The following is a 25,299-nucleotide window of genomic DNA, read 5'->3' on the forward strand; positions in this document are numbered from 1 at the left end:
TTGGGTGTATAGGTGTATGAGTTTGTATTTATGTATAAATATATGTATAGCCTTATTTGAATTATTTATATTGTGTTTATTATTACATATATGTTTTGTACATTATATACAATATAGAGCACAGGTAAACAACATATTTATAGATGTATATAGGAAGCTGGTTAAGTATAAGCTAATTATTAATTAATGACTTGTGGATAAGGGGTGAGATTAAATAAGTTTGTACTTCTCACTCCTTTTTTTCCCTCATCACTGTTTGTAAATAATACTTGTTTAAGTTTATTTAAATGTTTGTATAATTTGCATGTTCGAATTAAATACAAATAAATGAATGACTCAATTAATATAATATGCTTGTTTCTGGGTTATTATTATTATTATTATTATTACACAGTCATTTATGATTTTAATATAAAAGAGGGGTCGAACTCTTATTTTGAAAAGGTTCAGTAGCAGGAAACAGGCTTGTTTACATGACACGAATACGAATTTCCTGGAGCCGAGAGAAGTGCAATGATTTCACGAGTTTAGAAGATCAACAGGTAAAACCGGCTTCGTTTAAAGGAACTAGTCCAAACTAACATCTGGATTCCTGCACGCAACCGAGGCTCTCGTAGTTTGTTCTGCTCCTGATGTTGCGATAATTGGCGAGTTGTTGTTGTTGAGCTGTCAAATGAGCACTTGCTAGCTAGCAAACTAGCTAGCTAACATTTAACGTGCGTGATTCCCCGCGTATCCCTCTTTGAGTTCAGCTGTTTTATCCACATGACGGTGAAGGGGATGATTAATAACCTTGAAGCTAAAAAAAACAAAAAAAAATGGTTTACGTTTGTTTTCCTCCACAGTTTTCTAAGATCAAGTTGTTGCCAAACTTTCCTGACAGACGAGCCTCTGGAGTTTGAGGGTGAATCCGTGTAAATGGCGACAGCAAACGACCCCTTTCAGTTCCAGGGTGAGTGTCCTCCACGGTCTCCGGGGTGAAGAAGTAATAATAGTAACTTTATTCACGTAGCACCTTTCAAAACCAACGTTACAAAGTGCTTTACAATAACAAAAGATGCACGATTCACAAATTATAACGATATAGAATGATAAGAAATTGTTAGAAAAATTGACCATTCGATAGAAGTGAGTCTTAAAGGTTCATCGTGTATAATTTAGTGACATCTAGTGGTGAAGTTGCATGTTGCAGCTGAACACCTCTCACCTCCCCTAAATCTTACACACTGGACATTTAACCGGTAGCCAGTGGCGTGATGTTTAGCTGAATGTAGCTGCTTCTGAAAACGCATCTACCTCCCAGTGTTGTGCTGTGGTGTATCGGCAGCAACAGTGAAACCATCAAAACACGCGATTAATAATTTCCATTTTTTCCATGTCATGAATTTAGAATTTGAAGAAGCTGGTAATCTGTTAGAAGCCAACAGAGATGCAACCACCATTAGCATTGAGGATGATGACGTCAAACCTGAGAAGCAGAAAAGAGCTGCTGGTTTAAATCCCAGTGGTGATGATGATGAGGACACACTTCCCTATGACGACCAGACAGAGGTCTGCACAAGACGAACACTTTAAATAATCAAGTCTTGTTGCATAAAATGTAAACTTTTGGTCTCATTGTTCTCTGTTTTCTATTGAAGCTTCTCTCTGGGCAACAGAAAAGTGCCCCTTTCTGGACTTTTGAGTACTACCAGAAATTCTTTGACGTCGAGACCCATCATGTAATGAAATCACAACCTTATTCTAAAGACTTTTAACCCTTATGACAACATTATCATGGGCATCAGAACAAATGCAAGTTGTCAATCTACTTAGGTAATAACTTTTCTTTCAGGTGAAGGAAAGAATCATCGGATCAGTGCTGCCATGGCCTGGAAAGAACTTTGTTCAGGTCCACCTTCGAAGAAATCCTGATCTTTATGGTGAGCACTCTTCATGCTGTGATAAGAGGTTGCCCAAATGTGCATGTAAACTGAAGATCTAATGATTTATATCTGTGCTTTCAGGACCGTTCTGGATTTGCACTACCCTTGTGTTTGCCATTGCCATCAGTGGAAATATATCCAACTTTCTGATGCACTTAGGCAAACCAAACTACAAATACACCCCTGAGTTTCGAAAAGGTATTCATGGCTCTTTTAGAGTCATGGCTCACTTGCTGAGCTTGCCAGTAACAGGACACTCTCCTCTAAATTCTTCTTACAAACTCTTCTAGTTTTAAATATTGTGTGTTTTCCAGTGACCATTGCTGCAACAGCGATCTTCACCTATGCCTGGTTGGTGCCTCTTGCCCTCTGGGGTTTCCTGCTATGGAGAAACAACAAGATCATGAACTTGGTGTCATACTCCTTCATGGAGATCATCTGTGTGTACGGATACTCACTTTCAATTTACATACCTGCAGTGGTAAGACATGAACAACTTTCAGAATCAATTTTCATTTTTTTTGCTACACATTAAATATCTTTACAGTTAAAGAAGAAGAAAGTAGAAGAAAAGCTTGGAGTACTTATTATTAAATGGGGCATGTACACACAATATAATTCACTTTTGTTTCCTCAATAAGGTCTTATGGATTCTCCCATTTGAATGGCTGAGGTGGTGCACCATTGTGGTGGCTCTCTGCCTCTCCGGCTCAGTGCTGGTGATGACGCTCTGGCCTGCCGTCAGGGAGGACCACCCCAAAGTTATCGTGGCCATCTTGTCAGCCGTTGTGTTGTTCAACATCCTGCTTGCTGTTGGTTGTAAGGTAAATTTCCTCCAGCTCTGATTCTACATAACTTTTCCATGTGGATTAATTACAAATTGGAGAGATATGGAAAATGTATCTGTTTGGGGAAATAAGATACAACTGTTCATCGCGGTGTAGATAACTGATTGACCTACTCCTGTTTGTCCTTAGTGATCTCAGTAGCGTGGCCAAGCTTTGAACCAGCCCCTCTATGTCACTCCAGCAATTGTGCGTGTCTGTCCCTGTGTGCTTCTTGGAAACGACTGTACCTGATAGTGTCAAGTTAACTCACACGAGTCAGACTCTCTTCATCGGAAACTGTGACTGCATTTGCTAACGAGTGTGACAGCGGGCTGTTAGTGCACTTCTTAAGGTCAGGGCTGCAGCGGTGTCATATCTCTGCTCACATTCATGTAATTAGTCTCCAAGCTGTGTCTGACCAAGATGAATGCATAGTAGAAATGCAGCGTTCTTCTCCTCAAACACTGAACATTTGCTGCACAGTTACTCTCAGACACTTCAGCTTGAGCTTCTGATTGATGGGATGTTTCTCCTAGTTTTGTAATTGCCCCTTTGCCAGGTTCTTTTACCCATTTTTCGTTATTTGTTTGGTTTTTCAGGCTTATTTCTTCAGCCGACCAGAACCAGCGCTACCCGTTGACATTCCTGCTGCAACAGTGGTGAACAAGACATCGTCTTTAACATGAATGCCTTCGATCGTGTGAAGGTAAATAATACTGACACAGAATCTTTTAAAGCCATGAACCATTTGTACAAAAACACTAATAACACAAGACATGTAGGTCATGATTCAGTCTGTCAGGGCTGAAACCTGATGGTACACAACTGTTCCTAGTCTCTCTCTCCTCCCCCTCCCCCCTATCTCTCTCTCTCTTCTTTCCCCTCATTTCCACCCATCTCTCCTCTCCTCCCCATTTTTCTCTGTTCACCCCAACCGGTCGAGGCAGATGCCGCCCACATGAGTCTGGTTCTGAGGATTCTTCCAGTTAACGAGGGAGTTTTTTCTCTCCACAGTCGCCACAGTGCTGCTCATTGTGGAAACCGTTGGGTTTCTCTATACATTTTAAGGCCTTGACCTTCTTTGTAAAATGCCTTGAGATGATTTCTATTATGATTTGGCTCTATACAAATAAAATTGAATTGAATAATTCTCAACCTTCTGCTCTCTCTTGGCAACTTTAATGTGTCAAGAATATTTACCACCTACATTAGCAGCTCTACGTTGTTGGCCTAATTTAGAAGCGTCGGCTCGTGTTATTTTGATCTGCTGGAGCTGAACATCTGACACCGGACTTCCTGTACATGATTTTCCTTCCCATAGCATGTGTTATTCTTTTTCTTTTTAAATGGCAGGTTCTCCTGTTGCCTTATTAGTGAGAATCGGGTTGCTGAGGTGATGAAGTCATTGGTCGTCTGGATTTCACCTGCACTGGAACATTCTGGCTCAAGACCTTTAAACCCTGTGTGTATCCTCGGTTCAACTGCGTGACTTTTGAAAATTAACACTGCTACAAGTATGTTGTTTCTCATGGGATGGGTTCTAATTGTCTTGAAAGATAAATGGGCTATAATGTTACACACCACGGGATCTCTTGTAGTATGTAGTTGAAATATTTAGGTATTTGCAGTAATGTAACTGCACCTTTCTACAATGAGATTAAGTTAGTGTGTATGTGTACAGAACTTTCTCTATGAACAACATAACTTCCAAGGGTCGGACTTATTATGTACCAAGTTGTTGTAATTTCCCCTGACATAACCATAAGTGATCTAAACGAAGGCCAAAGACCAATCCTAAATTTCCAAGTAATTTACAACACATGTAACTATTTTTGTAATTAATTATTTTTTTTTTTCTTCACTGTTTGTGATGAAATGTATGAAATTGAATGTGTATTTCAAGGGTAATAAAATCAAACATGATCTTTTTGGGACACAATTTTCCTCAATGAATTTGTCAGTGTTATGACGATAATTAATTCCCAGTTCACTTGGAGGCGAGTTTCCATCATTCATTAAACTATATTAACTGATTATTTGCATGCCGGCTTTGCCCATATTCAATAAGTAGTTCAACAGTTTAAGAAATATAATTAGTCACTTTCTTGTTATGAAAATTTATGCTACTTTCATGTAATTGTAAATAAGAATTTTATTGTCCACGAAATTGTAAAATTGTCTTTTGCTCACCAATAAACTAGTTTAGCATAAGGACTGGAAACAGGGAATAAGATATAGTCTACTATAGTCACATTTTACAAATTATCCAATGCTTTTTGCCATTTGAACAGAGCAAATCACTTTGCAAACAGTCAAAGATGTTCACTATCACTTTAGTGTTTTGTCATTTAGTTCCCCAGTAACAAATTTACCCTCTGTAATAACAATGAGTTTACATCCTTATAAGAATGTGTAGGGACTGTGGATACTTGCATTATATTAATGCTTAAAATATCAGAGAAGACTTTGTTTGCTATTTTCTTCCAGTGAACCTAAAGTCACGTTTTATGTCGCACACCCTCCCCATGTCGGCAACATGACTCTTCTCTGCCCAGCTCCTGACAGCATTACAGGCTGCCAGTACTTTTCAACAGTTGGACATTTTAAATATTTAAGGGAGAGATTGTAACTAATAGGTTTAACTTTAACATGTCAAAGAGAGCGTCTAACTTAAAAAGTAGACATTTGGCTGCCGCTGCTGTTTGTTCCTTGCAACTCATCCATCTTATCTGTCGCGTGGTCGAGTGAATGGAGAGAATCTACTGTGTCGCAGATCACCTGCAGTGGAAAATGTTACTTATGCATGCAAAGCCAGTTTCTACAGGTAAACTCTGTGTGGTCAGCACCTTACATGCAGAGGACTTAGGTTTAAACCGTGGTTAATAAATCCATTGATTAACAAGGGCAAGTTTTTTTGTTTAATTTGGAAAAACAGAAAAAAACTTTGTGTCACTTGAAACGGTGTCAAAAGGATGGTGGCGCCCTAATTAATGGTCATTCTAGCCCCAGCTTAGTGTTACACTGGAGCTGACTGTCAAGCAGATAACCCTCCAAGAGGAATGTCATCCGCGTCAGTCCAAGACCTGCAGGCAGCTGCTCGTGCTTGTGGATTTATTCCCCCAATTCTCACGGACTATTTAAACCGCTTTCAAGAATAAATATATTATTATTAAAAGATTATTTATTTTTTTTTTTCTTTTTTTACATTGTGATTAGGAAACCTTTCTGTGGGATGTCCTCCTCAAATGGGAAAGGAGAAAAAGTGTCCAAATTTGAGACTTTAAAACTTTTGGAGAAATGCAGCAAGGAAAGAGACGACGCCATGCACAGGGAGAGCACTCTCAGGGAGAAGCTGCGACAGTACGAGTCAAGGATGCGCTCTACCGAGGCTGTGAAGCAGAAACTGAAGACCTTGACCGTGGACAACAAGGAGCTGAGGAAACAAGTGAAGGCTCTTCGCACTGAAATTGGACTTGAGTGCAGCCCCAAGTTCAATGGCAAGACCACGAAGGACATAATCAATGACCTGCACGAGAAGGAGCACGACTGCAGCTCCTTGGTGGAGAAGGCCGGGAAGCTGAGCCTGACCATCGACGATTTGACATCAGAGTTGGCGAATACGGTCACTTCTAAAACTCTGTTGGAAGACCAGGTCCAGTCGCTGCAGCAGAACCTCAAGGACATGACCAACAATCAGCGGCGTCTGCTGAAGCTGTGGGAAGACAAGAAGGCGCAGAGGGAGCAGCTGGCCCTGCCGGCGATCGCACAAAGGCCCGTGCAGAAACCATTTGTCCACAAAGCAATGCAAACCGACATGTCCATCAGCTCATCCCAAAAGCTCCCGGTCAACGCCTTCGAGACCAAGCCGTTCACCCGGGACAACGACAAAAAGACTCTTTACGATAAACACACTTTCCCAACTTATGCGAGCGGCTATCATCATGACAAGAAATCTTTCGTGTACGATGACACGAAAGGGATTCAGAACTGAAAGAGACATAACCACTAACACTCTGCTTTTTAGAAATTGAAGCAAATAGCTTAATTCATAATTATCTGGACTAATGTTTAAGACGGGAAAACAAAGATATAACTTTAACAATTAAAACATGGTTGACGGCTCCTGGTGCAGTGTGTAAATTGATCTTGTGACAGTGTTATACCAGTATTTATCGCTCAAATGTTTAAAGTTGACCTTATGACCTTACTCTTTTCCGTTTACATGGGCCAAACAGTTTGAATCTACTATATTATCATTATTATTTTTATTATAATTGTTGTTGTTGTTGTTGAGCAGATTTTCAGTAGATTCGTGTAGGTGTGTGTGAAGCTGGCAACAGGCAGGGAGGTGGGCAGCTACGAGCGCGGGTCCTTCGCAGGTCTTTTGAGTGCATGTGGCGCGATATGAGAAACCGAGCGGAGCCGCAGTTTGACAGCAGGAGAACCGGACTCGGGTAAAAACCACCGCTCGGCTCGTTTCTTCATCCCGGCGACATGTTTTCCACGGAGCAGAGCTGCTGGTTCATCCGGAAGGTGAGTGCTTCGTCTCCGGGAAACAGTTCCTCTCTGAGAAAGGGAAAAGAAAACGTCTCTCGCTTGTGCTAGCTAAAGTAGCATCTGTGTTTATGCTAGTTTACGCGAGCGTAGCTAACAGGCTAACAGTGGTACTCCGAACGAAAACAGCTCAATAATGTGTGTTTTTTAATATTTATTAACAAATAACGTTATACACAGGTGAGGTTTCATTGTGTTAGAAGTGGTTTCACAGCCTGTTAAAGCTGCATCGCTCAGTTTGTGTTGCTTTGTCAAACACTCACAACTTGCACACACTTCATTGTGTGTCCCTGGTGATGTTAAGGTCTTTATTTAATGCTTTTGTGACCGAATAATCACATTCATAGCCAATGAAAACTTCATCTGATGTATTTATGTGTTTGGAAGCGTATTTATAATTATCCTTGTTTCTATTTGGATGTTACACTGGGACGGTGTGCAGGTTTATTATGAAATGATTGTTTGCAATTATCCTTATGATGACTGCATTATTTTTACCTCATGTCGTAGATTGTAATCAATGTAGTTCTTTCTGTCAGTATAAATGTATTTAAGCTGGTAATATAACTTTTAAAAATCACTCACTTAGAGGAGTTGATTGTGCATCTGATTAAGGCATTTTGGTTAAAAAAAAGAAAAGTCAAATATTTCATCAGTTTTATGTCATATGAACGTTTCTGTCCCGTTAAGGTGATTTTAATGCTCGTGTATTTTGTAATGCATAATAATGACTGTCTGCTCTGTTAAGGTGATTTGCTGGAGAGCTGCGGCCAGTATTGCCTGGGCTGTCCTGTTGTTGCCTCCCATCACGGCGGTTTTTGTAATCCTCAGCAGGTTCAGTCTTCTTCACCCCATCCACACGTTATCAGGTCTGTTCATTTAAAGAGATCTGACCAAGAGCTTGTGTATGAAACTGTGTGTGAAGCTGACACTTCTCTCTCTACCCGCAGAATGCTTCTCCTTACTCACGAGTGCGAGTGCCATCTTCTCCTTCATCCTGCTGTGTGGAGTGATCCTCATGGTGGGCTTCCTGAACCTGGAGTATTATACAGGTGAGTGGCGTGGCGTAGACATCAGGTTATAGAATATGCATTAACATAAACATGAATATTATCAGTTTTTGTGGAACTAATTGTTAAAAACAATTCAGAATGTCTATCAGTAGTAATGGTATCCCCAAGATCTTCTAGAAATACCATTTTTGTAGTTTGTTTACATTATTTTTCTCCGTCTCTCTTCAGTCATCCCAACCATCGCATGCTCAAAAATCGCCATGCTGGGACAACTGCTTCACCCTCGTCAGATTTTGAACTCCTTGGCCCACTGCATCATGGGAATAGTTGTGGCCTGGTCTTGTGCTGTCACCATCGGGGGCAGATATGAGAAACTCGGTTACACGTGTATGCAGAGTGAAGGGTAAGTGGCCACTATGCGAAACGATCACGTTGAGTTTGACATGCATCAGCTATGTTCTAACTGCCTCAATGTGTGTTCAACACTGACAGTCCCCCTCAGATGTGTCTGAATGAGTATCACCTCGTCTTTCTGCTGGCTGGAGCCTTCGTTGGATTGTCTCACAGTCTATTGGGTGTGATCCATAACATGAACTATGTCTCCTTCCACACTGTTCAGGTGAGGGATATTTTCTTTTCTGGAAACGCTTAGATGCAAGTACTGTGACAGTTTGCACGTAGTTATACATCATATTATTATTTTATAATGCAAACAAAAATCAGTGTCCTATTTGGAGTTCCACTCAGTTATTGTTGTTCACGCTCACCTTCTGTTATTTCCTCAGCAATACAAATACCTCCGCTTCAAGGGATCGCTGCCTCTGGTGGTGAAATGCAGCGCCACTCAAGCACTTTACTCTGTCAGGAACTTCATTGTTGTGTATTTCTTTTTGGGTGAGTGACCTCTGTTTACAAAGAAGTAACACAAAGCTCCTACGTCCTGCATCAAACTGCTCGATGAGTTCAAGCTTTCAGGTTCAAATAGACTTTTATTCATTGTTCAGTTATTGCACTTGAGCTCTGTTTCTCATTTGCTTTTGTCCTTTTCTACATAAAGTTACTGATTAGAGGAATAAAATATTTTAATTGAATTCTAACAGGATACATTCCAAGAGTATGGATCTGTAAAACACTGAATCTTCATTTGAACAGGTCAGTAGTTTTTAGATTTTTTTTAATATATATGATTCCACAAAAACATTCTGTGGACTGATGAACTAAATTACATGGATGTGTTTGTGTGCGACCTCCAGCTCCATCCACCCTCTTGACAGCATAGCAGGCCTGTTGGACCTCTCCCTGCTCTACCAACTGTGGATCAGTGCCACCTTCCTCCTCTTTACATGGTACATCACACTGCTGCTCTTTAGGATCTTTGTCACTGAGGTATGTTTCTTTTATACATCCACTTAATATTGAATCAAGAATTTGCATGCTTTTGTAAAATGTTCATTCTTTCTGTTGTATTTTTGTGTAATTTCTAAACTGATCAACATTTTTTGACTTTGCACTTGTTGCTTAACATGCCTGTGATCCCCATAAAGGAGAGCACTGCAGTTTTGCCAATTCATGATAATAGTGAGATGCTGAGATGCAAGGCAGACTTCTCTTGTTTGCCTTAAATTATGACACTAGGGGGCAGTGTGTCATTGCTTTGAACGTCCAAGGGTTATGTGTATGTTATTGGTAAAAGTCTCATCAGTAAAAAAAAAAAGACTTGAGAAGCCATAAGTTATTTGAACGGTTTCTTATCTACAGGTGTACAGTTTTCCCGTGCAGTCTTCTTTTACTGAAGATGCCCACCAGTGTCTACCCAAAGTTGTGACAGACCAGCAGCCAATAATATTAAAGGTAGGTAAAACACACACATAGATTATCTCAGGTTTACTCTTTCTGATGTGCTTACTGATGACTTAATATATGATTTATCGCTTGTCCCTCCCCAACTTTAGTTCTTGGCTCTGCAGGACTTGGCTCTGCTGTCTCAACACTCCCCATCACGGCGCTATGAGGTCTTCAGTCTGAGTCAGCCAGGTCTGTTATATCATCTGGGGAGAGGTCCTTGTCTGCAACAGAAGCAAACTGTATTCACTATATAGTTTCATTCGTCTTTCTCAGGTGGCCATCCTCACAACTGGAACGCCATCAGTCGGGAGTGTCTGTCGCTGCTGGCTGATCTGACCCAGAGACTTGTCGCCTATCATGACACTGTAGCAACCAATGGCAGGGCCAAGTCACTGTCTACTGGTAGTGAGAGGAAGACTTCATCTGAGACATCAGGTGGGTGCTGGTTGATTTGTAAAGAGCCCGATATAGTATATGTATTTTATGTTGTAGTACAGCACCAGTACATATATTTTAATAGCGTTTGTCGTGAATACAAATTAGGATATAGTCATAGACCATCTATTATCTTGAGGATTTTTTAATCCTAAACAATGTGTGAAAAATGTATCTAAATGATCTCTGTCCTTTTATTTCTCATACAAGTAACCTCAGGTTCAGAGGATTTCATGTCCCCAAGGCCCAATCTGCTGATGAAAACTCCAGCATCAGTCTTTGCCCGCTCCATTGTCGGAGGCCCGCAGAGTCCTCTGACGGCACCTTTCACTCCCGACCTGGACAGCCCCTTCGCCTCTCCGGCCCTGCGGCGCCTCACTGCTCCAGTAGAACAATGCTCACCGTGGCACGGCTCGGTGCAGAGCCCGCACATCATGAGGAGGGGGCCAAAACTCTGGTCCACCTCCACAGGTGAGAGGGGGCTCATATGACATAATGATACTAAGGAGATTTCAGTCTAGAAGTGACACATTCACCTCATTGTATCTGTTCTGCACAGATCTGAAACTCTCAATGTTAGGTCATCTTTTTGTGTATACATTTTCAGCGTAAATAAATTTAAATTGATTAGTTAATTTCAGCCACAGGTTTTGAGCTTCTTGAATGGTGGCATGTTGTCAGTTCCTCAGGGGATCATTGCGTCAGTTCAGTAGTAGATGGATGATTGATGTCTATCTGAGTCCAGCTTCCTCGTTCTCATGTGTGGTTTAATCCTCTGTGTTGGTTTAGATGCACAGGTCAATGGCAGCCCCCCACCACCATCTCCTGCCTCAGTCCCCAGTCCCCAGCAGGAACCCTCTAAACCAAGTCTACTGGCTCAGTTCCTCCAGAACAGAAAAGAACAGGTACTTCAGCCGTGTTTCTAATCGGTTTTATGACATAATTGTTTTTCTGTTCAACACTTTGCTTCTGACATAAGGCTTTTCACACTTAACAGTTATCAACCCTGGGAGAGTCAAAAGACAGACCTCCATTTGACCCATATACTCTTTTCCTCATTCATATCTGAATCACACTAATCCCTTTTGTCCCAGTGGCGGACATGCAGTTTTTATTTAAACATAGAATGTTAATAAAGATGGACGACGTGTCTCCTCTTCCTCCTGTTGGATACAGGTGCCGCCATTTTGCACTTTTGGAGTTTTTGCAGAAGTGATTGTGGTGTGGAGCTGTAGTATCTAAATCCTAAGGATACACACACTCGACCAATCATAGGTCAGTCACTGCTGTCAATCAGGATGTTTCAACCTTGGTTTCATGGCATCAAATAACTCATTAAAACCAAACTTACTGGAAATTAACATCTGGACATACATCAGTGAGATTAGACCTAAAATGACAAACCTTATTTGAGAAAAATGTATTTGATGTGCACTTGGATTTTATGGTGAAGGCAGGGTTAATGACCTATTCTGTAGCCAGCCAACAGGAGGCGATCCATACGATTTGGCTTCACTTTTGAGGAGCTGTCATGTCGTCCATCTTTATTTACAGTCTATAGCTTCAGAGATGAGACGGGGCTGTGACTCAACGATCATTGTTTGGTGTGAAAATCCATGATTTGTGCTTCTCGTGTCGGCTTCTTCTTCTGATACCAAAACAACTCTTCGCTTAATTGTCCCATTCAGGTTAAACATTTCTTGGCAAAGCGGGTGCTGATAATGTATTTGTTTAACAAGGTAAGGATGTGTTGCCTGTGCATGCTTTCTCTTGAGGAGCTTCCTGCACAGTAATTCTTGTTCTTAATTTAATTTTAACAATTCCACCCTGCACATTTCACCCATTTTAATTCCTGGTTAGGCCTAATCATCTCATGCATTACTAATGTAGCTCCCTGTCACACATCTAGCTGTAACAGCGAGCCTCACTAATTACTTTAAATGTGATGGTGTTGTTAAAAGTGGTGTTTGTATTTCCTTAAATGTTGAGAAATCTTATTTTTGTGATCGTATCACATTGCACTTGCATGTTTTCCTTTTTTATGTAGAAACTAGTTGGTGTGCCTGTTTTCTTTGATGTTTCTGTATCTTCCTTTAATCATGCATGTATGTTGTAGTCAAATCATGTAGAACTAGCACGACACTCAGTAGAGCACATACCTCCGCCAAGGCCCAACAGCCTCCCTATTAAACCACAGTTAAATCCACTGGATGCAAATTTTTATTTGGATCTACATCAAATTTTATACACTCATAAAAATGTTGTCTCCTAATGTGCCTGATTTTTCCATGAATTATCCGATGAGGAATCAAGGTAAATATTGACAAATGCCCGATTTCGCAATGAAAAAGAAAGTGAAAAAAATCCCTGGGTCTGCCCTTGAATTTAAGAGGCTCTTCCCTGACCAATAACACATCCTTCCACTAAATTTCACGGAAATTCGTGCAGTATGTTTTGTGTAATCTTGCATACAAACAGACGGGGGTAAATAAATATCCACCTTGGCTGAGGTAACTAGTAACTTTGCTCCTTCCCAAGTCTGAATCTACGATCGTCAATTAAAAATCTCCTGCTCACTAACACTGTGTCTTGCAGCTTCCGGAGGCCTCCAGTCAGGCTCTCTTCGCTGACAGCCAGGCTCACATCTGGGCTTTAGAAGGTAGGACGAGCTTCTTCACTTCTTTCACTTGATGTGGATGCAGCTTTCGTAACTCAAACACACTCATTATGTCCTGATGTCCTCCTCCAGGTCTGTCTTATCTGGTTCAAGCCTCCTTCTCAGAGGACCAGTTTGGGGTTGTACAGACCACGTTACCCAGCATTCTCGGCTGCATGCTGGTCCTGCAAGAGGTAAATTGGTTTCCCATGCACCCACATGTAATTTAAAGGGGACATATCATGAAAATTCCCCTTTGTTAGTGCTTCTACACGTTAATTTGGGTATCTGGCATGTCTACCAACCCCAAAACTCTGGGGAAAAAAAACACTTGCGCGTTTTGTTATGGTTCCTCTAAGTCAGAAACATCATGCTTGAGTGACTGGAATGAGCTTCCTGTGTACTGTGTCGTCACAATACACTGGAAGTCTCCCTACATGGCCTTGGCCCCCACACTCGTTACGCCGGTTTACACCGCGTTCCCACATGCAGCCGCCTGGCTGTTTACACGGGACGCGCATTTCTCCGCGCTGGTCAGCCCCATAGACTGTACATATAAGGTCAGCCCGCGATTCTGCTTTCTCCGCTTGTTGTTGTACCCGTTAAATGTCGGGGTTCGGGGTAAATGATGGTCTTCATAGCCCCCCACCCCTCTCTTTCTCTCTCTGTCTGTCTGCTTGTGTGCTTGTAGTGGATGGGCAGAGGGGGACATTTAATTATGTGATTGGGAAAATTAAAACTCCAGGACAACAGAAGGGGAATACAAAGTATGGGATGCATATTTGATAATTTATATCGTTTAAAATTATGGGGGAGGAGGTGAGAGCTGGGAGCTGGGAGCTGGGAGCTGGCTCATTAGCATTTAAAGGAACAGGCACTCAAAACAGGTCACTCTGTGGAGGGCTGTTTTATACAGGGTAAAAAGGGTGCTGTTTTATATAATCCTTGTGGTATTTTGACCAAAGTATGTTACAGACATTTCATTAAGACCCCAAGGAACCATATCAACTTGTGGTAAAATGGGCATGCTATGTCCCCTTTAAATAATGTGCACGTGTCCCTACCTATGTGACAAATAACACAAAGCACAATGATGACACCTACTGACCAATTCAGTGTACTGCATACATCCTGCCATAAAAATGGCTCCTGCAGCTCCTGAAGCAACATGTTCAGGAAGCAAAAACAAATGGGTTTTTACTTCCTGAATTGTTTGCACACTGACAAGTTTAAGTGCTATACAAATAGTTATTATTATTATAACTGTTGTGTCCTGCTCTTCCTCCCCAGGCTGTAGACCGTCACTTCAAGCTTCCTCACGCCTCCAGTAAACCCCTCAGGTCGAGCAGCAGCATGGGAGACTCCAATTACAAAACACTGCGCTTTGCTCTCAGGGCCACACTCAAGACGTCCATCTACAGGATAACAACCACGTTTGGAGACCACTTAAAGTAAGGCCTGTTTTTAAAAAATGTGACTTTCTCCAATGGGAGAAATGACATGTATTGATTTCTCATTTCTTTGTTAAATCCTCAGTGCTGTTCAGATGTCGGCTGAGCACCGGAAAAGACTGCAGCAGTTTCTGGAGTACAAAGAATAACCAGCTGACACTTGTGGCTTCTGTGCCTTTTTGGATTCTTATCAGTGTGAAGTGAACACATTGGTTTACATGAGATAACAAGCGAAAGCCCGTGATAGTGCCTCTTTTAATATTTATGCACTATGTCCAGGAGGATTGTATTCGACACGCTAGCTCACGTCTCCTACGTACACGAGGATTCCAGAGTGAGAAAGACTCGCCTCTTGTGTTCGGGATTATTGAAACCAGCCGACTGCACGGATCAGCAGCTCAAAGATACTGGTTTGATTTGTACCACAAAATAATATCACTGTAATGTTTGAGTTTTGTTGATTTGGATGAGTTGTAAACAGCTGTTTATTCTGCTTTATGGTTTCATACTTTAATGACATCTGCTTAAATGATATCCTTGTGATTTCCTTAAACATTTTGGATGGAATGGAAGAAATGGCCGACATTGTTTAAAGTAGCAGGCAGGAAAATATGTCTTAGAGATCTCTTCAGTTCACAGGTGTCCGACTTGTGTTTTTTCTCTGATCTGGTTTTGTTCATCCAGGGAAATTGTGTTCATCAGTCCAGGTTGTGAATCTAGGAAATGCACCACATAAAATGTTCAGATCACGTGTTTTGTCAGTTTTGTCCATGTGAAACGAGGCTGTCCTTTATCAGTTTATTGAGTGTGTTTGGTTGTGACTGGTTACAGTTGTTGGTCACTGCCAACTTGAGTTTGAGTTTTCACTCGGAGACTTGTTGAATAAAAACTTCATAAGGAAATCACGTGTCAGGTTTTTGTCCATGAATGTAGAAAATGTTTCCATCATAAATGAAGGGAACTGTCTTAATTTTAAATTTTACTAAACTTTTTTCACAATCAAAAAGTAATGTGAGAGGTCATCCGAACATTAAGTTAAAGGAAACATTTTAAACAATTAACAATGGCTCCATGTTACTGACTGATATTTATGAGAGTGCACTTTGGTGCAGCCTGATTGATTTAAGGGGGACTGTTGGAGGAATGTGCTCCACTGAGATTTAACTTTTTAGTTCATCCTTAAAAAACAATTAGTTCAGACTCAGCACTTAACTATATCTGAAAATTGATAAAAGTCTCGACAGTTAAAGAGCAGGAAACTCGACCACATTCGTCAAACAATAACTGAATAAGTGCAGTGAAATGGAAAGAACGAGACCACGAGACGACTGCGACATCAAGAGCACTGTCTTTTTGTTTATTGCACGAATCGTACATATTTCCAACTGAACTGGTTGAATGCAATATTAGGCAGTGGTGGAAGAAAATGTCCATCAAAAGCCTCATTATGTATACAAGATGCCAAAAATAGCCTGTGGGAAAATTCTGGATGGAACTGTCTCAAATGATGGATTAAGATATAGAAAGGAAAATACTGTTTTTTCTTGGTGGGGGAGGGGGGGATGAGAAAGAGAATCAAAACTTCAATACTAGAATTGACAATGACTCTGTTCATCAACAGACGAGGATTCGTTTAGGGAAAACACGGTGCCTCAAGTCTTTTTGTTTTCTCTGGAATTTAAAAGTACTTTGTCCTCATAAAGAATATAAACCTCTGCATCAATACCAATCAAATGATTCAACTTTGTTTCTTCTTTGAAGTCAAACAGCATTTGCTAAAGTATTTTTTTTTCTTTACAGTTTTAATATATATTTATATATGTACATATAAATTCAACTAGCTAGAGTTCTCATAGAAAATGAGAAAAGCTGGACTTTATCGCTCTCACACAACAAATGACTGGCAAGCATATCGACCCTGCCGACCCCTGCCCCCCCCCCTCTTCGAGCCGATGGTAGTAACGGCACAGATTGAAGTTTCCACTCGCAAATTTCTCTGAAAAAAATATCACTCTGCAATTGATCGGAGACGTTTGGCACCACAGCCGGATTTTAAAGAGTCCATTTTCACTCCAGTCTCAACTGGCTCGTCGGCAGTGTTTCAATTGCGATTGATCCAGGTCGGCCCAAACCCAGTCCTTGGTTTCTTATGCACATGCTGAACGCCGGCTACTTCTCCGTTGTCATGCTCAGCGAGATAGTGGAACTTAAGATTTGCTGTCAAACACGGGTGTCGGGATGGAGAGTGAGTGGGAAGAAGAAGAGGAGGAGGAGAGGCTGGTGGAAGCAAAGAGGAAACTCCTCTTCCTCAGTCAAGAAATGCCAAAGTGCAAAATACCCCCTCAAAAATAAACTAAAAAGAATTAACCTCACTGTAAATTTTCAAATGAGATACAAGGCAACAGCCCCCACCCTCTCCAAAAAAAATTAAACCCTCAGTGCATGTTTTGTCGACGTCTCAAACTAGAGCATCCCTGATTCGTAGTGCAGTCAGTAGTGGGGGGACTAAGGGGCAACGGGGTGAGGAGGGGAGGGAGCAGCTGAGGGCGGCATGTAGGGGGACGCAGCATTACGAGATTTAGCCGTCCTCTGGTAGCAAACGTGGGACATATGCGATTAACTGCTCCAAGCTCCAGACCAGAAACCAGTTTGAGTCTGGGGCGCTGCAGTGAGGGCCACCGGGGGGGTTTTCCCTCTCTCAAAGTTCAAACAGTAAAGGAAGTCACATTTCGGGGATGGTTTGAGGGTGCGAGCCTACACTCTTCCTCTCTGCAGAATCCCTCTTCATCATCAACACTGAAAGCAAAGAAAAAGCCTAAGAGAGGAGGGATTGTGTGCTGGTGATGTGTGGCTTACTAGCAGGTGCGTGAAGTTGGAGGTGCTTGTTGCCAAACACGCACGGTTACATAGTTCTGGGGCTGACAGGAGCAGATTGATGATGTATGGACAAGCCGGGGCCTCCGAGTGGTTTATAGGGACGTGAGCAATCTCTAAACCTCTTCGTTACAAATTCTCAAAAATTTGGATTCAGGAGGTGTGCATGCCGACCGAGGTCGCTCGGCGCACACTCTGAACTGCTGGGAAACCAGGCGTCAACACATCTGTCACTGCTTCGACAGCATATTTAGGTAAATGTAAATGTTTGTCTGTGTGAGAGTGTGTAAAACAAAAACACCCAAAGTCTGTGGCTCTGTGGCTCGTCAGTGTTTGAGTGTGCCAGTGTGTCAATAGTGCTTGCCTTTGTGCATCAATTCAAGGGCAATAAAGAATATGTGTGTGTGTGTCTGTATGTGTGTGTCTGTATGTATGTATATGTGTGTGTGTGTGTGTGTGTGTGCGCGCGCGCGTGTGGCTCAGGAGGACATGCACTGGACATGGTCTGGACCTCCCTCCTCTTCATCAGAGGAATCTGGAGAGCTCCAGGACTCGTCTGAGTCTGGATCTGCACCTTCACGACGAGTCTGCATCAAGACAAAGAGGAAGAGTGAATATTACAACTATTAAAGCTCATGAATACTCAACATTAGATGAGGAAACTGTATCTATGCACGTCTTCTCAAAGCTTATGGACACGGACAAATCGGAGCAGTACCACCAGACATTTTGGAAGCAGTGTAGCCAATAAGACACGAGGAAGAAGTTTAAGTTAAGGGACAGGCAAAAAGAAAAACTAAATAAATCACGATTTATCCAAAATAAAGCTGTAAAACCTGCAAAATCTTAACCTTTACTCTCGAAAACACTACATCTCCCATAACGCAACTACTGTGATCCCTTTGTTGGACCCTGCCTTGGACATTTCATCTCCTTCAGCTCACCCTCGTGGGCCGTCTGTTCCTCATGTGTCTCATTAGGAACCACAGCAGCTGGGTGTCGTACTGGTCGCCGTGGCGCACGCTGTCTTCATCGCGCTCCCGCTTGTTCTTCTTCATCACCTTGGCAAAACACAATCAATCCTTGATTAGAGGTGTTTCAATGTCATAAACAAGACTCTGCGTGTTCCACATCAACATGAGTATTAGATATAAACAAATGACACAGACAACACTGTGTCCCTATGCCACTAGAAAGAAGTGGGTAAAATGTTATGGTAACCAACACAGTAACAGAATAGAAGACAGGAAAATACCTCCTTTAGACCCTTGAGTCCTGTGGGACTTTCCGCCGTGGGGGCCCACAGTTTGATGTCGTGGTCTAACCCACTGGTGGCCATACCAGGCAAATGGGGATGAGGCTCCAAACAGTTCACCTGTGTTTGTTGAGAAGAGAGAGAAGAAGTTAAATGTCTGAGCAGGAAATAACGAAGCAGGAAGCAGGAAGATGTGTTTCCCCAATTTCAATATTATATCATCTGTCTCTCTTTGACTGACCACTCCTCCTCGGTCTCCCTCCATGAACTGGACGATTCGTGCAGAATTCTTGTCCCACAGGTAGATGTGTCCGCAGTCGCTGCCACTGACCACGAACTCGCTGCTCGGCCCGTAGAAGTTCACCCCCTTCACTGTTAGGAAGAAGTGATGATGGGAGAGGGTCATGAAAGAAGAATAACGTCCAGCTGACAGGCAAATGTTTGTGAAATTCAACTAGATCAGACTAAATTAGATTTCTAGCAGACTAGATGTGATGAACACCTGTGGCGTTGTTGCGGTGTCCCTTGTATCTCCTGCGATAGTCGGCCCCGTCGCTGTGGTTGGCATCAAACAGGTAGATGTCCTCATCGTTGTAACTGACCAGGAGCTCTGGACAGAGGAAAGGATCACACAGTCTTTTCATTAATTTATTCTAATGTCATAAATGAAGGTTGGTGGATCTTAAAGTAATAAAAAAACAATCAAACAATCTTGTTTTTCCAAGAGCAGGTTGTACATTGAAGTGTTTTATCTTGATAGAGGTCATTCTGTCAGGCATCAAGTACAGGCCTTGTTATTTTAAATAAATAAGATAAGATATGCTCATAACCGAAAGAGAAATTACAGGACAAGGACAATCAAATTCAAGTTTGAAACTGGATTATGGAAATAACAAGAAAATAAAATCCTGCCACAGGGATATCACATGTGCTTGTGACAGGGAAAATGCATTGTAAGTTTTTTTTAATGAATTTGATCATTTAAATGTTTCTAATCGTGTTTTCATTGATTTACCTGTGCCATCGTGACTGTACACAAGGCAGGTTATGTTGGTTTTGGACTCACTGGAAACCAAATGTGAAGGACAAAACTTTTTCAGTACGCCATTGTTATCGTTCTCGTTAATCTTCCTCTGGTCATAGATCCTACAGAGAGTGAGAAGATGAGGAAGTGAAAAAAAAGAGGATTAACATCTATCAATTGCAGCCCATTTGTATTAAAATTAAAATGAGGAGCATTAAAACTAAGATGCTGGTTCCTACCTGACGTACTGATCTCGACCGCCCACAGCAAATTGTTGTGTCTTTGCTGGGTTGACGTAGATGGTGTAAAGCCCAACTTTTTTATCACCCTCCTTTACAACCGCCAGTTTACTGCCACACAGAATAAAGGAGACGCAGAAGGAAAAGTAGGTTATGAGCGATGGCGAGCGGACAAAGTCTCAAAAAGCAAGACGACATAGTTTAGAAAACAGGGGAAACCTGACAGAGGAAGATGTTTAGAGGTGGATGCTCACTGACTAATATACATTTTTGACTAGTTTTCACTCCTTGGGGTCGACAAACTTTAAACTTGGTCAACTTTAATATTGGTGTCACTCACTTGGCCGGTCGATCGAGACGCAGGTCAATTCCAAACACCACAGCGTCCTCTCCGGCAGACAGGAAGGAGCAGGGCGAATCTGGCTCGAGGGCCAGCTGAAATAATAACACACACATTCATGAGAGGCAGAGAATGAACTTCATTAACAGGCCAACAGCGTATATTGTTGAAACGCTTTCATTCACACATGCAGTACTAACACTCACCTTGTGTGCTGCCCCTTTGTGCTGTGCCACCCGCTTGGTGTTCTTGCAGCGCTGTGTGGCAGACAGCTCCGCCACTCTGATCTGACCGTCTCGAGCACACATGGCCAACGTGGAGTCTCCGCTGTGAGGCAGGAACTTCGCCTGTGTACATTAGGGGCAGGGAGAAGACTCCTTTGAATCTGTATCTCCAGTCTTGTCTTCTGAGTTTCATCATATAGTGCCGACCATGAGATAATTAATAACCCTTGTTGTTTAATTCAAATTTACAATGTTATTTACCTTGAAGTCAATTGCTCATATCTTTGCTCAAATCTAGTGCTTTGTCTGTTTGCATCTTTACTCTTAAGAGGTTCAAATTATTATAAAGCACAATGGAAGTAGTTTTTCTCTGTGGAAATAATCTCACCTCTGCATTGTAATCTTAATTTTTGCTCTCTAGTGCTTTTAGTCCATTACTTTATCGCTTGAAAATTCATAGAGTATTCAAGTTTTATAATCCATAAATGATTCATTCAAATTAGCGAAGAAAATGCTTAACAGTAAATAATTGAAGAGCGATATTGTGATATTGTGATGGGCAATTACATTTTTTGGACATTTGACTGAATTGAAGATTGAAAATTAACTTGATGATTTCCCTTACCTGAAAGACATTGCTCTTGTGACCACTGTCAAACTCCAGCTCAGCGTGGCGGATGGCCCAGTTCCAGATCACAACTCGCAGATCGTCGCTGCCTGACGCCAGGCGAGTGCCCGAGGGGTTGAAGTGCAACGTGTTGACGCAGCCCGTGTGCTTCTCCAGGCGGCCCTGCAGCTCCAGCCTCTGCACGAGGCCTCGGGCTGCACACACACGCCTCACAAACTGGTGCGAGTCCCTGCCGATCTCCCTGGAGAGCAGTGAGGGCACAGACCGCCAAATAGGCCCACGGAGTTCACAGAGCTCTGCTCCCAACCACGCTTCCATGGCCTCATCATCATCATCATCATCATCATCATCCTCCTCCTCGTCATCATCTTTCTGTTCTTCTTCATCTTCATCCTCATCGTCATCCTCGTCCGAGCTGGAGGAGTGGTTGTTGCCACCGCCGGGTCTATTCCTCTTTCTTGCTGCCCTTTTACGACCATCTTTGTCCTTTGCCCTCTCATGTCTGCCTCCCTCACTCTCTCTTTCACCATCCTCGGTCAGGGAGTAGAGGCCGCTGCCATCCATGCTGTCTGTGTCTTCCTCTTCCTCCTCGCCATTTGTGCCCGTCTCTCCTTCCACACCTGGCATTGGCTTGTCTCCAGACGCCTCGCCTGTTTCCTTGGGAGCTACCGAAATAGGGAAAACCAGAGTCAAGGAGAATAAGGTTAGGACGACACTGTCTCATTGGGAGATTCAACAAAAGGTTGTTTTTACTATTGTGTTTCATCTAAAACCTTTTGATTATTCCACAGGTTCTCTTCTGTTTGGAAGAGGAGGGTAAGGTAAGGGTATTCAGCTGCAACATGCAACTTCACCACTAGATGTCACTAAATTCTACACACTGAACCTTTAAATGTTTTCCAATATAGGACTAGATGGTGAATATCCCTTGAATAAATGAAGTTACACCTGGATGGGGATCCCAGAGGTAAATACATATCCATTCTATAAGTTCTACGGATTTAAAAACATAGTCAACATTATCCACTATAGAGCAGCAGGAGGTGACGTTACCATCTTGAGAAGAAGACTGTGTTTCTCCTTCATTGCTTCCAGAGGCATCTCCCTCCTTCTGTTGATCTTCTCCAGGCTCCTTTTCATCAGAGGAACCTACTGCGAGCAAAACACAACGAGCCGAGGTGAACAGTCAGCGCTGGAAAATCAAAACATCAACACAAAAACAGCCCAGTCCTCCTCCGGGGGGGTGGGGTGGGGGGCTGCGGTGATCCTTTACCGTTCAGCGCAGTGGATTTGCCGTCAGCCTCGGCCATCCTGTCCCCTTGGTCCTGCGTCGACCCGAGGCAGCACCTTTGGGTGTCGCACACAAACACAACACGCAGGGTGCTCGTTAAGGTGCTAAGATTAAACACGTGAGTAACTCGAGATCGCTGCCTTGCACCCGCTGACGACAACAACAACAACAACAACAACAACAACAGTGTGCTGAGGTTAGCACTGTAGCTTCCAGGCTAACGTCCCCATCTGCACACAGCGACGTTAACAAACTTGCTAGCTTGCTTCCAGGGCCCTTTTTTAAAAAAAAATCCCCGATGTGCTTTGTGGTGTGACGTCCAGCGCCTCCGCTACCTGCCTGCTGTGATTCACAGCGGCTAATGCTAACTAGCATCGGCTGGCGGCTAACAAATGTCAGCTCAGTTCTGTCAGATCCGCTTGACAACCGAACAGCTGCTCGTAAAGGAGCTAGCGCGGGCTAACGAGCGCGGCTAACGAGCGCGGCTAACGTTACCTCTGCTCGAAGGCCCGACGAGGCGCACTTGTGAGTTTTCGTCCCTTCAATCTTTTTTTCCCGCAGGTGTTGTGTGTCCAGCGCAGCGGCCGGCGGCTCAGCTAGGGGCCTCTGCTGGGGTTAGTGTCCCGGGGAACACACGACATTGGGGCTGAAGGTTTCAGCGTGAGACAGGCGAGTCCCACACAAGCTCCAGCGCTTTCTGTTTATGTTTTGACGCTTCAGCTTCTTTATTCCCGCTTTCACTTCCGGTGTCGTGCACGCGTCGCTTTTCTCTCCACCGGAAGTTGACAGAGGATAGCATGCTAACGATGCTAACACCACCAGTAGCCTGTTACTACTGTTAAAGGTGAAAGGGATATATAAATGTATATATATATAAAATAATCCTAGTGATGTTTTCACTTGTGTGTTTCATCTAAATGTTGTATATTTATTATATAATGGATCCTTTATATTTAAATACTTTATATTTACATAAGGAGTGGGTCCTCTCTACGGAGGCCGCCATGTTTTGTTTTTTACAGACGTCCAAACTGGACAAACTAAACAACTTTTGAGTTTCTATGACAACACCTAAATCTTACACACTGAACCTTTAATGGTTTTCTCCCATTTTGATTCCCTGAGGGGACTAGGGGCATTCGTTAGAATAATTTACGGCATGTAATCAACATTAGTATATTATATATAATTCATATTTTTATGGTAAATACAATAACTTTATAGTAAAATTGTATTTTATTCAGACCGTTCTGTGTCATACCATCAACAGCATGTGTCAATTAGTATTGTAGCATGCACACTAGTCCCTGTTATGTGTTATCCAGGCTTTAACCATATTCAGGATGTAGAACGTGTAGTAACTTGATTATCCACATCCCTGCATATCTTTAAAATGATCAGTTTACTGTTCATGCGTGTATTTGATGCCTATGCATTACAAACTGTCTTTTTGACTAATTATAACCTGACGAGCAGTTATTTTTAATATTAGACTTCAATTTATGGATATCCTGACTACATTTACTCACTATATTTATTTTTGATTATATTAAACAACTAATTCGTTTCTTTTATATTTCTTTCTCACCCTTAATCGTACAACTTTCATGGCACACTTAAGGCCTGCACCAAGAGAGATGATTGAAATGTGAGAGGATTTATACAGACACTTGCCAAACAAACAGCAGCAGCATAGATTTGTGTTCACCTGCTAATTATCACAAAAAATTATGCAAAATCTCCAGTTGCTCCACTTTTTCATATATTGTAACTCGCTCAGAGAGGTTTTGTTTTTTCAATGGTGTGAATGTGACAGCTTTGGCCACTCGGGGGCAGTGTAATCAACTGAAAACACTGTCATCACTTAGACAAAGTTGAGAAAGTGTTGTCACATCCAGCAGAGCAACTTTATCATTATTCGTTTGAAGCCGTGTTTTTGTCCACCTGGCAAAATGAAGTCCATTGGTCACCCTCCTTTTAGCTCTTTTGCGGTGTCCACCACAGTGACTCCTGAGGAGAATGTACAAAGCACAAAAAGGGAAATACACAACATATCCAGAGATGGAAAAATGAAAAGGACGTCACAAAAACAAAACTACGTTAAAAGGGAAAACACATGGAACAAGAACTGTAACCAGAAATGCTGCGGAAAGCTTGAGGAAGTGATTTAGAATTAAAAGCAACATTACCTTTGCTTACCTCACCTAACCTCACCTGAAATAAGATAAGCTAAGGTAAACTAAGATAAGCTAAAATAAGCTAAACTAAGACAATCTAACCTAAGATAAGATAACCTAGCCTCACCCATCCTAACCCTAACCCTAACCCTAACCACCTCTCTTGACTTCAGCTACTAGACAACAGGCCTTATTCATAAACTAAAGATTGACGTGTCACATTGACGTGTAACATTAATATAATAATTTAATTATCTTTAATTAATATAAAATTTCACCAATGCCCTGCTGAAAGGGTGTCAGTTTGGTACGGTGTTTGTTCAAGAAGCACCATTGTGCATTTAACTCCTAAAAGCGAGCACTAACAATGTGTTTGTTAAGATATGATCTGATATAGTATAGACATTATTTTCATTGCATTATAAGATTTATTCTGTATTCATAGTAAGAAAATCCATTTACTCTTATACGAGTGTAAGTCCATAAGCCTGATCAATGTCTGAGGAAACATCTGGCTCCCACACGCAGGGTGAAATATGAC

General features: G+C 42.1%; 4 protein-coding genes across 7 annotated transcripts; 3 read left to right on the forward strand and 1 right to left on the reverse strand.

Moving 5' to 3' along the window:
- Nucleotides 1-430: 430 nt before the first annotated feature.
- Nucleotides 431-4,691, forward strand: yipf1 (Yip1 domain family, member 1). 2 transcript variants are annotated; one of them, XM_035170605.2, is made up of 10 exons: nt 431-542; nt 846-952; nt 1,391-1,551; nt 1,641-1,721; nt 1,835-1,922; nt 2,007-2,123; nt 2,240-2,406; nt 2,567-2,749; nt 3,352-3,458; nt 4,106-4,691. In XM_035170605.2, exons 2-9 carry the CDS (start codon nt 919-921, stop codon nt 3,436-3,438), a joined length of 918 nt encoding a protein of 305 aa, XP_035026496.1. In that variant the 5' UTR covers nt 431-542; nt 846-918; the 3' UTR covers nt 3,439-3,458; nt 4,106-4,691. The 2 variants fall into 2 exon arrangements, with proteins under 2 accessions (XP_035026496.1, XP_035026497.1); XM_035170606.2 differs by having other exon boundaries at nt 511-647.
- Nucleotides 4,692-5,965: 1,274 nt separating this feature from the next.
- zgc:113691 (uncharacterized protein LOC503529 homolog) lies at nt 5,966-7,013 on the forward strand. The gene has a single exon (XM_035169554.2). The coding sequence runs from the start codon at nt 5,985-5,987 to the stop codon at nt 6,741-6,743; it is 759 nt and encodes a 252-aa protein (XP_035025445.1). The 5' UTR covers nt 5,966-5,984; the 3' UTR covers nt 6,744-7,013.
- A 91-nt stretch (nt 7,014-7,104) lies between these two features.
- ndc1 (NDC1 transmembrane nucleoporin) lies at nt 7,105-15,608 on the forward strand. 2 transcript variants are annotated; one of them, XM_035169550.1, is made up of 18 exons: nt 7,105-7,285; nt 8,055-8,175; nt 8,257-8,358; nt 8,548-8,722; nt 8,812-8,938; nt 9,105-9,213; nt 9,420-9,471; nt 9,573-9,705; nt 10,078-10,170; nt 10,272-10,353; nt 10,438-10,599; nt 10,810-11,070; nt 11,389-11,504; nt 12,288-12,338; nt 13,195-13,258; nt 13,349-13,449; nt 14,546-14,706; nt 14,792-15,608. In XM_035169550.1, exons 1-18 carry the CDS (start codon nt 7,247-7,249, stop codon nt 14,853-14,855), a joined length of 2,013 nt encoding a protein of 670 aa, XP_035025441.1. In that variant the 5' UTR covers nt 7,105-7,246; the 3' UTR covers nt 14,856-15,608. The 2 variants fall into 2 exon arrangements, with proteins under 2 accessions (XP_035025441.1, XP_035025442.1); XM_035169551.1 differs by lacking the exon at nt 12,288-12,338.
- A 427-nt stretch (nt 15,609-16,035) lies between these two features.
- On the reverse strand, nt 16,036-23,337 carry dcaf8 (DDB1 and CUL4 associated factor 8). Of its 2 annotated transcripts, none has more exons than XM_035169553.2 (13): nt 23,077-23,337; nt 22,564-22,637; nt 22,344-22,439; nt 21,288-21,955; nt 20,645-20,785; nt 20,439-20,533; nt 20,099-20,209; nt 19,851-19,981; nt 19,338-19,445; nt 19,077-19,207; nt 18,836-18,955; nt 18,525-18,641; nt 16,036-18,167 (listed from the first exon to the last, which is right to left on the reverse strand). In XM_035169553.2, exons 2-13 carry the CDS (start codon nt 22,598-22,600, stop codon nt 18,060-18,062), a joined length of 1,863 nt encoding a protein of 620 aa, XP_035025444.1. In that variant the 5' UTR covers nt 22,601-22,637; nt 23,077-23,337; the 3' UTR covers nt 16,036-18,059. The 2 variants fall into 2 exon arrangements, with proteins under 2 accessions (XP_035025444.1, XP_035025443.1); XM_035169552.2 differs by having other exon boundaries at nt 22,344-22,442.
- Between the last annotated feature and the right edge of the window lie 1,962 nt (nt 23,338-25,299).

The sequence above is a fragment of the Hippoglossus stenolepis genome, chromosome 11, assembly GCF_022539355.2.
Source record: "Hippoglossus stenolepis isolate QCI-W04-F060 chromosome 11, HSTE1.2, whole genome shotgun sequence".
Taxonomy (NCBI): Eukaryota; Metazoa; Chordata; class Actinopteri; order Pleuronectiformes; family Pleuronectidae; genus Hippoglossus; species Hippoglossus stenolepis.

What these genes read in the sequence shown, in the direction of transcription:
- yipf1 (XM_035170605.2), top strand. Translation starts at nt 919, where the DNA reads ATGGCGACAGCAAACGACCCCTTTCAGTTCCAGG. An exon ending in TTGACGTCGAGACCCATCAT is followed by an intron (nt 1,722 to 1,834) that starts GTAATGAAATCA and finishes CTTTTCTTTCAG; the next exon opens with GTGAAGGAAAGAATCATCGG. An exon ending in AAGAAATCCTGATCTTTATG is followed by an intron (nt 1,923 to 2,006) that starts GTGAGCACTCTT and finishes CTGTGCTTTCAG; the next exon opens with GACCGTTCTGGATTTGCACT.
- zgc:113691 (XM_035169554.2), top strand. Translation starts at nt 5,985, where the DNA reads ATGTCCTCCTCAAATGGGAAAGGAGAAAAAGTGTCCAAATTTGAGACT.
- ndc1 (XM_035169550.1), top strand. Translation starts at nt 7,247, where the DNA reads ATGTTTTCCACGGAGCAGAGCTGCTGGTTCATCCGGAAG. An exon ending in GCTGCTGGTTCATCCGGAAG is followed by an intron (nt 7,286 to 8,054) that starts GTGAGTGCTTCG and finishes TGCTCTGTTAAG; the next exon opens with GTGATTTGCTGGAGAGCTGC. An exon ending in AGCAGCCAATAATATTAAAG is followed by an intron (nt 10,171 to 10,271) that starts GTAGGTAAAACA and finishes CCCCAACTTTAG; the next exon opens with TTCTTGGCTCTGCAGGACTT.
- dcaf8 (XM_035169552.2), bottom strand. Translation starts at nt 22,600, where the DNA reads ATGGCCGAGGCTGACGGCAAATCCACTGCGCTGAACG. An exon ending in ACAAGAGCAATGTCTTTCAG is followed by an intron (nt 20,786 to 21,287) that starts GTAAGGGAAATC and finishes TAATGTACACAG; the next exon opens with GCGAAGTTCCTGCCTCACAG. An exon ending in GACTCAAGGGTCTAAAGGAG is followed by an intron (nt 18,642 to 18,835) that starts GTATTTTCCTGT and finishes TGTTTTGCCAAG; the next exon opens with GTGATGAAGAAGAACAAGCG.